Raw genomic sequence first — 17,859 nt, 5'->3', positions numbered from 1 at the left:
TGAATATGGGGTAATTGAATACAAAAGGCCTGGTGGTGTTTGAAACATTCATACTTGGAATAAAATCTGTGAGGGTGACACGTTCGTATGTGAGTTGTAAGGGAAAAATGGAAAGGACAGCACCAGCTTAATTATTGAGTAAAGTCAGGAGATTTTTACCTCTTCTCTCTGACCCAAAGTTAATAGAAAATACGTTTTGTGTTTAGGCTTTTTCTTACAAACAGATATTCATTTATTTATGTTTAATATCTGATCCTTCTAAATAGTAAATTAGGCAGATGATGACAAAACCTCTGTGTAAGGAAACTCATTGTGCAGAGCGGATCCGGTCAGTGATGTGATGCTACCAGGATGGCCAGCCCCTGTCTGCACCAGTTAACATGCTGGCCCACAGTCACAGATCTGATCACGTCCCCCGAGGCCGGACAAGGGCCAGCCTGCTCTCTTGGGTCCTAATCCACTCAGCTGTTAAGCTCTACACTTTCCTGGCTCTCAGTGGGCTGCAGCGTGTCCCTACAGCTTACCATGGCCTCTTTTCTTGGGTGCTAGGTTTGTCTTTTCCTCTTTAGGCTCATGAAGTCTAAGCAATTTAAACTCGTGCTTTCCCTTGACTCCAGCTGTGGAGGCTCTCAAGGCCACAGGTGGACTCCTCAGGGCATGCATTAAGCATAAGTAAGCAGAAGCAGATTTTTCTTAAGGTGTTGAGTATCAGAGTTAATAGCAGAACTAAGTATACAGGTTTAGGCAAGAATAATAAATCCCATGTACGGTTTTTATCGGAATGATTTTTTGCCTGGATGGTCCTTCTGGTACGTAACTGTATTTATTTATTTCATGTATGTATTTATGTTCTTGAGTCACCCAGGCATGCTGCTGTTGTCTTAGGGGGCCTGCTTCCTAAGTGTCTGGTCAGCGGGCAGCCAGCAGTGGCAGAACCCGGCTCAGCCGTTCTGCCGTGGCATCAGTGTGCCCTTTCAGGAGTATGCTGAAAGCAGATCCTTTTAAAAAAAAAAAAAAAAAAAACCCAACTGTTTCTGAAACTAAGCTGAGAACAAATTACATAGATTTTGAACTTCTGTGTTTGCAGCAGAAAGTCTGAGCCAAAAAGGGCTGGCAAATTACCTTGGAGTCTTATTTTTGGGGTGTCAGAGCTTTTACTTCGAAGAAAAATGGTTGCTTTCCTGCAGGCAAACCAGAGCGTTCAGCAGCACCTGAGGAATCCCAAGTGTAGACAGTGAACTACGCGTTGGTTTCGAGACTACCATTTTATTTTCTAGACCTAGGGCTCTGGAGAGGAAGGCAGAGAGGGAAGGATGATGAGATTATAAAAAATAGTTGTTAAAGTTATTGGGTCTTGTAATGCACGAGAGACCGTCTGTGCCAGTTACGAAATAGGGCTTTAGAAAAGCAGAGGCCTCAAAGTACTGCTCTCATCTTGAAAGCATATGCTGGTATGGCAAACTGGTTCTTCAAGTAGTTGTCTGGAGTTTTCTGGAAAAGACAAAGAGAACAAACAGAAGCCAACCAGGTTTCTTCCTCTACCCTCATACCAGTACTTGTAGCTGTCTGTGCTGATATTTCCGAATTCCCATCTCAACAGCTGATAAAGAGTAATTTAGACTTTGTAATGAGGCCTTCAGCGCTCATCTTTTGAGAGCTGATGTGTAGTTGTAACTTCATTTAATGAACAAAGCAAAGCTTTGCTAACTGGGATATAATTACCCAGTGTTCACAGAAGATGTTACAACTCTCATATTTACAAATATGTGACTGTTTTGTTCTCTCTAGTTTGAAAAATTATTTTCAAGATATTCCTTCTATTTATAACCCCCAGAAGAGTACTGTAGCAGTCAGCTGCTTGCCTTCCCTAGCATCTGCTTTGATACTGTATACAAATTACAAGTTCATAATTGTCATTCCTGCTTGGAGTGCTCTGAAAATTTGTAACCCAATTAAATAATTGTGTTTTTTTTTCTTAAATACATATTTGCAGCTGAGAGTTACAAAGAAACCCAGATGGTAAAGATAAAAGAAGAACCAATGGAAGTTGACATTCATGACTCGCAGGCTTCAGTGTCACCTGGCCAACCCAGCCAAAATGTTGGCTACAGCACTTTATTAGGGCGAGAGATTAGTGAACATATACAGAAGGCACCAGAAGGTCGTGTACTCCCAGAAAGAAATCTCTTCAGCCAGGATATATCCGTGAAGATGGCATCCGAGCTGCTCTTCCAGTTATCAGGTAAAAGTAGTGGAAATAGTTGATAGCAGAATTTAAAGAACAAAAAAAGATTGCGTATAACCATTGAAGAGCTATGAAGGTGTGAGACTGCTAAGGCTGAAAAATAATAGGAGTTAGAGCCCTTCTACCCTCACACATGAAATGCAAAAGCCCTGCCAAATGTTCCCCACGCTTAACATATGCTTCAGAGCACTGTGACAGTCAGGTCAGGTTCATAATGTTTGAACTGAATTGGAAAAGCTGGAGTTCAGCTCCTGTATTTTTGAAAGCTAATTAAATAACTTATGACAGCTGGTTGATCGAGGCCTCAGAGTATAGGGCATCTGTAGATGGCAGTTAGCGGCATAAGTGGCCAGTGGCCGCAGCGTAGAGAGTTCCTGCAGCTGTTCTGTCCACTTCTCTTTACAAAGAAGGTGAACCTCAGCTGTTAAATTCAGGCGATGATTTCAGCATTGTGTTTAACAAATGTTTGTACTGCGAAATCTGCATGGAGCACTAACGCTGAAATATGAAGCAGGACCATTTTGGTGGGAATTACAGTTTAAATAAAATCATACCGATGTTCTAATCATATTGCAACCATTTGCCCTAAATTATTCTGGATTGCACTCTGGAATGAAAAAGGATTAAAATAATTTTACTGAATAAAACCCAATAGGAAAAGTAAGATTTATTTATTTATTTATTGGTGTGTGTGTATGTTTATACATGTCATATATATATAGATAGATAGATATAGATATATACACATACATATATACACATGCTAATCAAAAAAAAATATTCCTCTGCAGAAAAGGTGAGCAAAGAGCACAATCACAATAAAGATAACACCATCAGAACTACAACCAGGTAAGTACAGTCCATTGTTATTTGTAGAGCAGTAGTTGTTGCCTTGTGAACTCAGATGTGTTTCTTGCATATGTGATCTTATATGAAAAAGTATATTACACTTATATTAAAAGCGTAAGATATTTTCAAGCAGTAATGTAACCCATGCCTGAAGAATTACACCTATAGATCTGATTATTTGGAATCCGTGAGATAAAAGGCCTTTGTGCCAAAATAACTGTTCTCTGATCAAGAGATCATGATCGTGCATCATGTTAAGAACTGTTTTTTCTATTTTTTCTGCCAAAACTGAACCTTGAAAGAAACTGCATAGTGCATGCAGTGCTTGAGGGAAAAACAGGCTGACAACTGGATTTTAAGACATGGACCAGTGTAAGAAGAGGTGTTATGATTCAGTCTTCTGTCAGACTTGGATTTCTTGAATAAAATTTCAGTTCAGTATTTTTATCATCTCAATGTCTTCCGGAGATGAATTTTTAAATGTCAGAGACCATGCTAATGAAACATTTGATCAAGATTATAGTCACATTAACAAAATAAGTTAAAATGTACAGGAATTAAGAATGTGGTTCAATTAGAGCATATGCTGTTAAGGAAATATGCACTTTACAGTATTTTGGCTGGGAACAAGACCACAAGTTGTTCAGACATAAATAAGTGAGTGGCAAAGTGAGGTGTCTCTGTGAGAAAATTCAAAGATCATGTAACGAGTGGCAGCAAGAGCCAGTAAAGTCTTAGGGTACCCATGGTGAGAAGTAAGCAGGAATTGGGTGCTAAGTCCAAAACTTAAATTGTTCATACCCTCTTCAGCTCTCACCTAGCCCTGGGGTCAAGGGCACATTTACTTCCTACCTGAAAGTTCCCTGGTCAGTGTGGATGGGTTGGAGACTGAGCATGCTAAAGTGGTGAAGAGTTCCCTCAGAGAGGGACTAAGACCTTCTGTGCCTCTGCAACCCCTCCTATAGAAGTTCTCAGAGTGTACAGTGCCTGCTAATTACGATGACTTTTTCTAGACATAACTTCAAAAACATTCCACTTGCAGAAGAAAATAACTCTAAAATATATCGCTCTTAAATTCCTAGACCTATCCCATTCATTCATCACTGTGATAAATTTGTTTTTAATAAACTGAACAGCTCAGTAAATGTACGGTAGGGACCTTTTGATTTTACAAATTGAAAGAGAATTAAATTGAGCTTTTAACTTCTGGCTACTGTAAATGCTTTCCATGTTTGCTAGTTTGGGTTTTCATGGGATGTGCAGACTGTATAGCCTTCTCGTGACTCCTTACAAAGCATAAACCTGAGAGTTATAGGCAGAGGTAAATGCACGTCTTCTCCAACTATGCATTCACCATCCAGTGTGCATTATGGGGAGGGGGTGATAAATAGTGTCAGTCAGGTGAAAATAGATTTCAATGTCTGATGATATCACTAGCAGGACCAATGTGAGAACCCCCAGAGATTGTCTGCCAAAGATAATTCAGACTAGAAAGGCTGAGGACAGTTCGAAGATAACTGTGCCTTCTGGCTGCCAACTCGTGTGAGGGTAGCAGAGCTGGTTGTGGTCAAGCTTACACTGAATTTTACTAGAAGTCCTGATAATGGCTGCTGCCCATCAGGGTATGAAAAGCTGAGTGCCTGATCCAGTTCTTCTAGGTGCTTTTCTTGTCTTACCTATCAACAGAAGAAGACATGAATGAGAAGAGCCAGAGCTCCTTAATGGGACGTGAGTTAGTCTACTAAATCCTGCAAGTTCAAACAGATTGACCCAAAAAACTTGGCAAAAAACCAAACCAAAACAAAAAAACAGTTGGAAGTCTTTACTTGATGGTGACTGTATGAAACCTTCTTGAAAATAGAACGTGATGGAGCAGCCAGTGGAGGATAGAGGCACTAGTGCTGCATTAGGAAACTGTGTAGTTAATTTGGCTAACCAACCTACAGCTAGAGTAATGACAGGAAGACATTTGAATCATGATGGTTATGTGAAGCTCGCTGAAAGCTGCAGAGAGCCGAGGTGAGGTCAGTGTTGTCCACCTGTGAATAGGTGGGGAGTGGAGGGATTTAACTATCATTAATGAGAGTCCTAAGTCAGCAAAACCCAAGAACATCGGGGTATAGAAATACTTTTTGCTGTCTTATTCTATATTAACAATTTTAACTCTCACCTATCTGTTGCTGTTCCTCCTGTGAGTATTCCTGGACTGTGCAGGCATATACGTCCTTATGACTTTGTTCAAGGAGCCGAAACTGGTAAGGATTCATCACAGTTCAATGGCTGAGTGAGATGGTCGAGCCTGCCATCTGTGATTTGAAGATAGAAAGTGGAGAAGCAAATGATCTGGAAGTGAGCATGCCAGCGTAAGATGCCAGGATGAATTTCTTTCATCTAGGAAGTAGAAAACTGTGTAGCCATAAAACTGGAAAGGTACAGCTAGAAAGAAAAATCCTGAAACTTAATCCTCTTCAGAAGGCACTTTGCACAGTGACTGAGAACAATTTATTAGCTTCTTACTATGAAGCAGGAGCTCCTCCCTCCGTATTTTGCATTGGGAATTGGAGTGCATATCCATTGAAATCAAAAGCAGTAACAGGGCTGACACTGAAGAGACACAGCTGCCATTCTAGAGGAGGGCAGAAAAGAGGTATCGAAGCGTGGCTCTGTAATTCAGCAGAGCCTGATTGGCGGAGAGGGAAATCCTTGAGATCTCAACACGATGCAGTCTTCAGCAGCAGCCAGCTCATGATATACGGCTTCGTCTGAAATAGATGAGCTCTGGATCATTCATTTTGCTTAGAATCAGCAATGAGCAGTGTCCCACCGACTGAATCTAAGACGCAAACAGGGAGGCCAACATGGAAACCTGAGCAGATTACAAGATTTTGAAGAGTTACAACAATAATAAATTTTTGTTGTTGGTGTTTTTCTTTCAGATGATTATTAAACCAGTGAGAGGAATGTTGCAGTAAATGATGCCATATTTTTATACAGCGTCAATCTGTTTTATATTATGTTACCCCTGAGTGGGAGTGTGAGTCTTAGAAAAAGTTAAGTTTTGTACATGTGGACTGGAGCTGTTTGCATTAGCCTGACTAATCATTTGCTTTCTTGAGTATTGCACATTGTTCAGCTGTCTGCATACCCTGAACTGTTCAGGTTTTGGGCAGCTTCACACCTTACCTCCAGCACAATTTAATGTTGACTATGTGTTTGTGGTTATGTTCAAACTTTTGTAGAAATACCAGAATATCCCATTAAATGTCCCACGTGGAACAGCACAAAAAGAATGAAGGCCAAAAACTGTAATGGGAGAGTAACGTGATTACCAAAAGTGTTGTTAGATCAGGTTAACTGTAATTATCAACAGGTTTCTCAATGGCAAAAGAGATCTGACTGTAAACACAAGTAAATCAGTGAAGAATGCATTGCGCTCTCTCTGCAGAAAGGCTTTAGGAGGGAAGATTTATGCATGTTGTTGTTTAGATTGACACCTTGCGTCTCTGGACCAGTACGGTTACTTTGGTTAGTGCTGTTGGCACATGCAGGCTGGGTCTGGACTCCCCACTGTGCAGCACTTCATAAAACCTGATACTATGTTCCTTACCCTGTAAAGGTTCCTGGATTTTTATTACTGAAAAACTGCAGGCTGCAGAAATGAGCTGGCCTCCTGTCCTACACCTTTAAAACACCTATTATACACTAGCTTGTTATGGATTCTCAGTACAGTAGAGATCAAATTTAAATGTAGTCTTCATTTTACTCATAAGAAATATATACTTTGTAAGTAGGTGAAATACACTACCTTGGAAAACAGCTTTCCAAAAAAAAGCATGTCCTTTTCTGTTTTTCTGATGTACCCATTACTGATGCCTGTACTGTAGACAAGGGAATTTTATTTCTATTATGATTTTTAGTTGAGCACAAAACAAAATACTCTGACAGAAATGCCTGTTCAGTATTGAAACTGACTTTTTATTGCCTGTTAATTAAAACCAACACACCTTACACTTTTCAGAGTGAAGTAGAGATGATTTCAAAATGGTATTTGCACTTAATACTCTTTGAGAAGCCACTATTCAGTTAGCTTTTATGAATTGTTTCCTGCTTTGAGAAGAGAATTAATGGAGTTAATTTCATATGTGGAAAGCCATGTCGAAGGAGAACCATTAACCTAAAATTTTCAAAGTCTTGTTTTGAACATAATTCCTATATTCATTAGATTTTTAAATAGCCTAAAATATGGAATAAAATATTTTCGACCTGTCCACATTGCCCTCCTCAGATATGAAAGTAAAATACAATTCTTGAAACATTGATTTTCATGATCCATATTGTGATGTGATATTACCAATTCGAGATGTCGAAGTGCTGTAACTAAAAATGTTTTGGGAAGACTTCTGTCTTCATTCTGAGATGCAGGTTTACCAAAGCGTGCCTCTTCGCCACACTTTCCCTCACAGTCAGCCTATTTTTCAGCATGAATTCTGTAAATTACGTTATTATATTTGTTATAATATTAAGGTATTAGAGTCAAAAGTCATACTTATTTCTTCTGTTGATTGCTATTTTGTTTACAAAAAGACATCTTATTTTCCCCATAGCCCTTTCTTTTCTGAGGACGCATTTAGACAATCACCGTTCACTTCCAACTCAAAAGATCTGCTGCCTAATGAAACAGCTCTTCATGGAAGGACACCTGCACCAGGTCAGATACGTTTTTCTTTCATTACTTCCAGTTAGTTTAGTTTTTTTTTTTTCCTTACTGTGAACTGCACTGCCTTTCCAGTCTTCTTAAACTGCAGTCTGCTTTGTCAAAAGGAAACAGTCTCTCCATCACAATCATTACTTACTGCTAAGAAGAAAAAAAAGGTGTTTTTATAATTGCTGAAGCATTTGTTTTAATAGCTTTGCACTACTGTTTCTCTGAAACGTACATTGAAACAACGAGTCTGTAAAAGATAAAGCTCAGCAGTATTAACAGAGCTGTTTTATGTGTGTTGCATATTTAAAGGAACTTTACTGATGTCTGATTACTGTCTGCTATTCTTCTGCTACTGGTCGTTTCCCTCTCTTCATCTCTCACGATATAGATGATCAGAACGGCTGAGCTGTGCAATGCAGTTCTCCTGCCCTTAACAGTAGGAGTTTAGGAACCTTTTTGGAAAGATTCTTCTTAAAACATACTGAAAGGCCTCAGTATCTGTGGGGACATTCACACTGATCTTCTGAACTGGTTGACAGGCATTTTATGTCTAGATGTAGCTTGGATTGTATTCCGCATTAAAACAGAAAATACAGGCATATAACAATACCTTTCAAGGTGGCAGTGAACACATGCAAAAACTTCATACATGCCTTTACTGCCCTGTTGCAAAGTAACTGTTGTTTGCTGGTTCACTGCTATCTGTTCTTAAATTAATAGCTCTTGAGTTCTAAAGGTCAGTAATTACACAGCCAGCAGTTGTGGGGGTTATTCACCTTTTCTTAGCAATCAATAAAGTTTTAGGCACGTTATTGCTAATTTTCAGCTACAGACTGTCATTTAATTTACAACTTAACAGACCCTTCATTTTTTAAATGCTTGAATAGTCATTTGACAGCTTGTGAAGTGGCAGATGAGGTTAAGAGCTAGATGTTGTCTAAGGGTAAATATGCATGGCAGGAAGGAAGAAAATTCACGGCGTGATGACAGAGATCTTCAAGCTAGCCTCTACTGCGCTTTCTCAGGGAAGTAAGGGGTTTTGTAACCCAGGACTAGGAGAATCGTATCAGGTGTGGTACGTTTACGTATTAAAATGTAAGCCAGGTTATCACTTCAGTCCTGGCTTTTGACCTTGGCATAACATGGGATATTCATGTGCCCAGATGAAAGACAAGAACTCATGGATTCTCAGGCAGTGCTCGATACCTCAGAGGACGTGGCCTCTAGCAGCAATTCTCATGCATCCTACCGAGATGAATGTGTAAGATTTGTAATTGTCCATGAAACTGCGTTTTAAATGAGGCCACTGAAACTGCAGACTGTTTCTGGTAACGTTTAATCTTTTGTTTAAAAGATGTAAAATATTTAAGATAGCCTGGAGTGTTAGAAGGGCTACTTAGGAACTGGATTTTGCATGTTCACGCTGTCCCATATTCTGCCTTATGGAATGTAGATATTACCTGGACAGGTCTGTGTATTATAATGCATATTGCTCTGTGATTCGAAGACTACCATACATAAGAGCAGTATGTGTGGTCAAAATCAAAACTGCCAGTGTCTGCTTCGTTTTTATTTTCAGAACAACCATATCATTTACATCATTCAAAAGATTTTGATTTTTCTCAACCTCATAATACATTCTTCGACCTGAAGTACAAATTCACAGTAGCATCAGGGATATGATTTAAATTTTTAATCAATTATAAATGTTCTATTCGGTTCTACTTTTTTTTTTAAGATAAATATAATGCCCACAGATATGTCTCCTACTAGTTTCAGGGTTGCAAAAAGTAATCTAGGTGGTGGTGTGGATAGGTCAGATAAAGTTTTATCCCTGCAGGGAGGAGAGTAAAGGAATGGTGACAAAACCATTGTGCAGGCCAACAGGATGTAAAAGAATATGTTATGGAAGTGTGTATGTGGTGTCCCACAGGTAAATGGGGTACCTTCACTTGAGATTTATTTTAGGTTATTCCATCCCTGAAACAGGGTAGTAAGAAGTAAGAAGTCAATAGCTTGCAAAGTGTCAGGAAATTCCCGGTCCAATGTCACTTTCAGGTCACAAGATTAACTGCTAATGGCTAGGAGTGTTCAGGAAGCAGTGCCTGTATCTGAAAATGCCACTCTGTGTCACTGTCACGACAACCAGTGGTGGCCGCTAAACAAGCGTGGGGTCTGAGCTGCTGCTTGGCACCGGCTCTCTGGGACTAGGCGTGACTCAGTTGGACAGAGTAGTATGAGGAAGCTTTTGCTGCCAGTTCACCTGGGTGGCCATGGTGGAACCCCAGGTATGTACCGCTTCTTTCCAAGGAAGCGCCAATATGGATGGTTGTCTTCTGAGATTCTTGCCAACTTTCTGTCTGCAGACTTCTTGGCACCCTAGCTGCAGAGGAATTGGGAAAAGTGACAGGAGCATAGGACAAAATATCTCATGTGACAAGTTCAATCCTTTTCTATAATAGGTTACTATGTTATGTAATCTCATTCATTAATTTATTAAGCTCCATCTTAAACCTATCCTTACTACTTGTATGAGGATGCTGTTTCAGAAACTCATCCTTTGGAAGGGCTGGGACCGCTCTCTTATTTTAAGCTTGAATTTATTCATAGCAAGGCTTGCTTTTGTTCTTTTACCAATGATGTCCTTCAGCTTTGATAATTCTTCTCCTTTGTGATTCTCGTGATCTGATGTGCTATCTTATACCCCTTAACCCTGTCTTCATTTTGGCAAGGTAAGCCAGCCAAGCTCTTTTAGTCTCTTTTAGTATGATATGATAGGCTCCCCGTTTTCTGATCAGCATCTTAGCCTTTCTCTGCCTCTGTTCAGGGAAGTTAATTTCTGTGAGTACTCAGAACTGTATATGCTGTCGAGAGAGGGTCTTACCAACCATTTGTTCAGTGGCAAGAAATCTTCCATATGTGTAATGGCAATGCCTCTCCTGATTTGTCACAGTCTTTGAAAGCACAACACACTAATGACTCACAATTCATCCACTAATGAACTGGTAACACATTTTTTCTTCTCCTTTTCAATTTCAACTGATGATTCTGCAGCATGCAACAAAAATGCTTGTTACTATTTCCTAGGCGTTCAGTCTTGTAATTTGTGTTGTTTCACTTGTTACTTTACTTGTCAAGAGTTTTTCTTTAATACTCTGAACATTCTGCGTATCAGTGATACCTCTTCCGTTAATGCTATGTTGTCTGTTTGTGCTGAAGCTGTGAAAGAGGACTTTTTAAGTATGACTGGTCCAAAGTTCAGTCCTTGAGACTTTGTTTACTAGCAGCCCTTCAGCCTAGTGGTTCTCTTCTCGGTGCAAACCACTTGTCTTCTCTTCATAGCCAATTTATAAGTTACAAGATCAGGAGTTAAAGAGGAAGAGCAGCACTCTTTGGCGCACTAACTATGTAAGGTCTCCGAGGAATATGAAACAATTAGGAAAGACCTATTAAAAGATGTGTGAGAGCAATACACTGATCAGGGCATTTGCAGGAGAAAAAATGAAATAAATAATGACATAGCAATAAATTTGGCCTGAACTTAAGGTAAAGGAGTACTGATCAGCAGCAGTATCACAGGCAGGAGGAGCAATTTTCATGCAGCACCTTTTAAGCCTGGTAGCCAAGGAAAGGAAATTGAAATCTCCAACAGCTGTCAGAACAGGACCCGGTAGTCCAGGACAAGAGATGGCAACTCCCAGATAATCTGTGGGGAATTCTTAATGTTCTGGGCAAATAGCAGGTTTTTATAGTAGGTGGTTCAAAAATATTGGGCAGATTTGGGAAACTACTCCTCTGCCTTTTTAAAAACATTTTGTACATTAATAAACATGCAAAGTTAAGTGTGGTTATATAGACTTTTCTGGATTACAGTTGCTTTCCAAATAAGCTCATTTTTTGCCCATGAAATAAAAATAGTATTGATGTCCACACATTTTGAGAGTGAAAAAGACTTTACTCATAGGAATTATTGATCGTGTCAATAAAACACAATTTTCACAGAAATTACCACAGTATCAAAGTCATATTCACGCATTTTAAGAAAACAACATTTTTTTTTCTCTATTGTATTGATTCATTAGAATAGTTTTCATTCATTTTGTGCATGGCAATTCATTGGGACCTTTCTGAGAATCTAATTTTTATTTCACATTAATAGTGAGTCAGCCACTCATAACTGGAAATGAGAAGAGCAAAATCAGAGATGAAACTTCATTCTTACATTATTCCATGGTGTGTTATATCTTGATTTTTAAATTGACCATGAAACAATTCAATAGTTTCAGCTTTTACCTTTAAGAATATCAAAATGACCTTTTTTTTTTGCCTAGCAAAATATAGGGAGAAGAAATTAAATTTTTCAGTTCAAATAGTTGCTGAAAAGGGGCACTTTTGTCTCCTGTCTTTTAAGACTATTTTCTTTTGCCAGAATAGAGTTTAGCTGTTTGTCAGACTATATAGCTCAGTCCAGATCTCTAGGTAAATTAAAATCTTGATCTTATGCTGGCTTTCCTGACCCTTAGCCAGTCTTTAATGTGTTTTAATAGTTCTTCACTATCTCACTGACTGATTCTGTAACTCATGCCTGCCTTCATGAAATCCAGATGAGCGATTTTCACTATTTCTGTTCCAGTTAGTTCATTAATATTGGTGAAGACTCCAACTGCAGTTTTTTGGGCATATATTTTCTCCATGCATATCTGTCTGTAGTATAATAATATATCATTATTTTCTCCCCTATTAACCAAGGACCTTGCATTTTCCTTCATTGACGTTGACAGAGTGTCAAATTTTGAAACAATCTGAGTTATTTTGTCTCATCTATGGAGGAAAATTCTAGCAATTTTTTAAAAATTTCTTCTTCCTTTTGTGGGAAATGTAATACTTATTGCAAAACTGTAATGTTGGTTGTAGTAAATGCATTTCACGTGGCTAAAATAGACTTTTGGAATTGGAGGATGTAGTTTGTTGGGAGTTGTAATCCATGAATATCCCTGACTCTGAATTCTCTCAATTGGTGCCACAGATATATTTATTTAAATGAATTTATTTAAATGTTTATTTAAATGAAATAAATACAAAACCCCTTTTCTTCTGTCCTCAAGTTTCTTTTTGGGAAGTGCATCAGAGTCTCTTTGTAACTACAGGACTATTCATTAGAGGTACACATTTTTCCCGATTACTGCTCATACTTGCACCCTTCTTGTCCACCTCTTCTGTAAAGCAGTATTTCCGCAGTAACTTTATTATATGAAAAAGAGCAAATCTGTCTGCTCCTCGACCATACAGTCGCACGCTCTCCAACACAGCGGTACTAATGTTTGTGTGGCCACATCATAGGCCAGATCAGGGGAACCAATGAACTTAACTCTTTTCTAAAAGTTGGTGGGAATGGTGGGATGGGAGCAGGGTGAAGGCAAGAACATACCTTTCAGCCATGTGAAATTTCAGCCTTTATGTGAGATTGAAGTGACTGTGACCACACTTATCCTGTTGCATTCTTCTGTGACTGTAATTGAAAAAGATCTGACGGTTTAGTGTTTTAACTTGAATGTCATGAATAATTAAGCTGTTCATGTTGCATCAGTGCCACAGTCTTTAGAATTAAGTTCTTCACTTTACATGTGTCTTCCTTTCTAATCCCTTTTTAAAGACACCTTAAGGTTAATGCATCTCTTGATGCTGTAGTTTGCACGTGTGGTGAAGCATCTAGAAAGTAGCTAGCGAGAGCTCTTTTGGTCTGACTCCCAGACGTTCTTATTTATATATAGTGCTTCTGGCAGCATCCATGCTGTGATTCTGACCTCTTGTGCTCTCCAGCAAACTGAACGCCTGCAACAATCCCCCACAGCTAGCTCTGAGTGCTGGGTCATCATTAGGTTAGTTAAGAAAGTAAGAATGTTAATAAATTGAATATGAAGTTAGAGCGAGTATGGCTGTAGTTTCCCTTTCTCCACATATTGCCAGCAACTGTTTTCCTTCTTAGTTGCTTTCAGCCTGCTGCCAGACTCTCTGTTTCTAACTTACCTTATAGTGTCCCTGAGACCAACCGTAACTGCACTGTAGAAACTGAGGGAAACCCTGAGATTTTGATTTTTTTTGTAGGGGGGCACTTCTGTAACCCTGGAAAACATGCTAGTCCTTAGGGATTTGTGAAATGTGCAAGCCCTAAGGAGTTCTGCTAAAGTGATCAGCAATGAAATGTTGACATTTAAATTGCCATTGCATAGCTTCCCGGTTACCTACGCATGGAGTTAATTAGAAGAATTCACACCTTCCTACAGTTGTTTGCTTACATCTGCCAAAAAGCCTAAAACTTCGCATTATGGGTAATTCTCTGTTCGCTTTATGAAGACTTTCTTCACAGTCCTAAATGCTAGAATTTTTAAAGGAAAACTGGAGGTTAAGAGCACAGTTACAAGCAGTTGATTTTTCTGATGCACAACAGCAGATGATGTGAACCCCAGTTGCCATTACTTTTCACAGAATCGCAGAATTGCTGAGGTTGACAGGGACCTCTGGAGATTGTCTAGTCCAGCCTCCCTGCTCAAAGCAGGGCCTGTGAGAGCAGGCTGCACTGGGCTGCGTCCAGTCAGGTTTTGAATATCTCCAAGGATGGAGACTCTACAAGCTCTCTAGGCAACCTGTTCTAGTGTTTGACTGCCCTAACAGTAAAAAACTTTTTTCTTATGTTTAAATGGAATCTCCTGTATTGCAGTTTGTGCCTGTTGCCTCTTGTCCTATCAGCGAGTACCAGTGAGGAAGAGACTAGCTCCTTCTTTATTCCCCAGCCCCCAGCCCCCTCCCAGCAGGTATTTATGCACATTGATAAGATCCCCCTGAGCTTTCCCTTCTCCAGGCTGAACAGTCCCAGCTCTCTCAGCCTCTCCTCATACAGCAGATGCTCCAGGCCCTTCATCATCTTCATAGCCCTTCACTGGACCTCAGACTCTTTTGAAAGTCTAAAAGGAGTATTTCAAGATCTTGACAGCAATTTCTGTCTCTGTGATAGAAAGGAATTTTTATTGCCACTATAGTTGCAAAAGGAGTGCACTTGCACATGAATTTAGTTATACGCTGCATTTTTCCCTACTTTGGCCCATTACTGGGGCTTATGGTTATTTCACTGGTTTTCAGTTTTGGTCTGAGTTAGGAGCTCTGCTCACTCAGGACATTAGATAATCCCTTCAGTTTCTTGACGATGAGAGTGCCTGAGCCCTCTTGGCTTCTCTTCTTCTTCTTTGTCCTGTTGTGCGTTTCCACCTCTGTTTTTTGGTGAAATGTGCTAGCTGAAAGTGGTGCTGGGGGTAGGTGCTACACTGCTTTCATCGCTGCCTGCAGAACATGATGTTAGGTACTCACTAAACCTTACAAGGTCTGGTTCTGTTGGTCTTCAAAAGCAACCTATTAATTTTATTCCTCTTCCTGCACTGCTTTTGGGTGTAGCTAAAGATTCAGCCAGGTACTTTTTTTAAATTTGTTTACAAATCCATGCAGGTGCATGAAGAAAAATTCTGGAGAGATCGCTTTGACATATCCAGCTTATATAGTCTCATAGATGGTGGGAAATTAGTTGTGACAGTGTGGCAGATCAATTTGAGTAACTGATTCTATTTCTACACGTTATCTGGTGGGTGCTTTGTTTGGTGGGTCTTTTGCCTTCTTAAGAAGGCTAAGGATTATCAGCCATCATTGTTGCTCTCTGAAATCTGACAGCGAGAGATAGATAACTCATTGCAGCTTGTAGAAGGTGGCTCTAGGAAAGAAAGATAGTTGGACTGCTATAGAAGTAGGCTGTGCTTGGCATAGTTCTCCAAAGAGAGACAGATTTGACAGGATTTGTTTGACACAATTCAGTGCTAAACTATGTTACAGTGGCTCTAGCTCTAGCACGCTTTATCTATTGCATCCTGTCTTCAGATTGCCATGATCATCTGTCTGAGTGTAGCCTTTGTGTGCTGTGCACCCAGCTGCCTTGACAACCGGCTTCTGCCACAGTCACTGAGCAGAGGGTTGCAGATTCCTGGTGCACGTAATAGGGTCATAACCAGCCCGTCTGCAAATGATTACAGCATTTCATTTTCCCTTGCAACTTTTTCTGGGCCTGCTGACAAACAGGTTTGCATTTAGTCCATGTATATTGCAGGTCTGTGATATGGTAATAGTGACTGTCTCCTGAGCAGCCATTACAGTATTCATAATTATCAAGGTCTCAGCAGACTAAACCTTTCAAAACAGAAAGTGTTACTGTGCAGAACAGTCCATTTCAGATAATCAAATCACCACTTTCTCAGACATGCATGGTGCCTCCTTTGGCTAAAAAAAAAGGACAACTGAAGTGTGTAGCACGTGCAATTTGTGTACGTGCGTTAGTTTTTCTCAGCAATCATTATTTATTGGCCATCCTAGCAGAAAATAAGGGGAATGTGATCAGATCCTTCTGAGGAATACATTAAGCTCCTGCTGAACTGGCCTGTTCCCTCTCAATAAAGCACATGCTAGAGCAGAACTTCACATGAATTCTTCTGGGTGCATAGTGGCTGCTACTTTTCCTCGTGAGGTCACCACACTAATTATTTTGGAAATAGTTTACAGGACCTTCAAGATGAAAGATGTAAATTAAAATAGAAGAACAGAAAGAATTACATCCAGGTCCGTGTCCAATAGCTATCTTGAAAGGTACTTGGCTTTTATCTGAAACTTTGTCATCCTTGTTTTATTATGGGCTGTCTTTACATAGGGCACTTTTTCCCCTCTTATACCTCACAGTCTTCTCATACAGGCAAAAATACTTGTTTTCATTTCACTTCCCTTTTTATGTTTACTCCTGCTAAAACAGGATATTCTTATGGTAAAGAACACAAAAACAAAGTCATTCCACTCAGAGTAAACAAGAGCAAGCACCTTCTGGTTTCATTTAGAATAAACCCTTACTATATACCCCAGTCAGTAAGCCCAGCAAACCAGAGGCTGTTAAGAAATATCACCAACATCAACTCCAAGGCAACAGGGCCAAAGGTAAATGTTTCATCCCCCATGGAAAGATAAAATTTAGCAATTGCTTTTTTACCTTTTCAAATTTTAGCACCTCTTACCATTTTTGGGTGTTGCTTCTGAATCTCTAACAGTTATTCCACAGCAAATGATTTTTTTTAAACAAGTAAAAGAATTGTAGCTATCAAGACTTTTAAATACGTAACACAAGTGGATGTCAAATTTGTGAAGTGCTTTCTGAGCAGCTGCACTAATCCAAAGCACAGAATGAGTTTATGTGGGAGTTTATCTACCTTGTCCTCTGCTGGGAAGAGAATCCAGCACAACACAAGGCTGCCCAGCAAGTTCTTGGCACCTATGTTTTGATGCAGTAAATAGAAGGCAACTTGGCTAAGAATGGCTGTGAAGTGATAGAACATGATTTTTAGGAAAGGAAGAAGAGAAAACACCAAAATAGAGGCGCTGGACTTCAGGAAGGGCAACTGTAACAAACTTGGAGATTTGCGTGGAAAGAAGCGTAGTGATAGTTGTTGGTAGGTCCTTAAAGAAACTCAACTGCTTCAGTGAAGCTTTTGGTATTGCCTCCCACCGCATGCTCATAGTAGGCAGGAAAACGTTGAGGAGGTGAAAGTAATTAGGTGGGAGAGCGTAGTTGTCAAACTGCAGGGACCAGCTTGGGCTCTGCAAGGGTCTGCGCTTACTCTGATATTATTTAGCCTTTTCTTTAATGTTGTGATGGACTGGAATAGAGAGTATGCTTATTAAATGCCCTGGTGACACTATGCTTGGAGGAGCCCTAAGCACTTCAGAGGACAGAATTAGATTTCAGTCTTATCTTGGTGAATTGAAGAAATAGTCTGGAAGATAGTTCTCAAATCAGTGAGGACAAAATTCAGTATTTGGGGGAGTGATGAGTACTACAGAGAAAGGGGAGGGAGGAGTGCTCAGGCAGCGCAACTTCAGGGAAGGATCTGTGTTAGTGCGGGTCAGAGGCTGTACGTGGAGCTGAAAATGTTCGCATTGCAAAAAAGGGCAAACATCCAGCTGAGATGCCAGGAATGGTGTT

The 17,859-nt window shown here is 39.8% G+C and overlaps 1 protein-coding gene across 7 annotated transcripts in view; it reads left to right on the top strand.

The window, feature by feature from the left end:
• The window catches only part of ZNF827 (zinc finger protein 827), a 108,306-nt gene that overhangs the window by 66,654 nt on the left and 23,793 nt on the right, over window positions 1-17,859 (top strand). For all 7 annotated transcript variants that reach the window (XR_011140947.1, XM_068942213.1, XM_068942212.1 and 4 more), the window contains 3 exons: window positions 1,994-2,242; window positions 3,037-3,094; window positions 7,699-7,802. Coding sequence is in view for 6 of the 7 variants with exons in the window: in XM_068942213.1 (XP_068798314.1) it covers window positions 1,994-2,242; window positions 3,037-3,094; window positions 7,699-7,802 (411 nt within the window). In the remaining variant the exon portion in view is untranslated. The remainder of the gene's footprint in view (window positions 1-1,993; window positions 2,243-3,036; window positions 3,095-7,698; window positions 7,803-17,859) is intronic.

This window comes from Struthio camelus, chromosome 4 (genome assembly GCF_040807025.1).
Source record: "Struthio camelus isolate bStrCam1 chromosome 4, bStrCam1.hap1, whole genome shotgun sequence".
Lineage (NCBI taxonomy): Eukaryota > Metazoa > Chordata > Aves > Struthioniformes > Struthionidae > Struthio > Struthio camelus.
The sequence above is the reverse complement of the archived record's forward strand: the minus strand, read 5'-3'. Positions and strand labels throughout refer to the sequence as shown.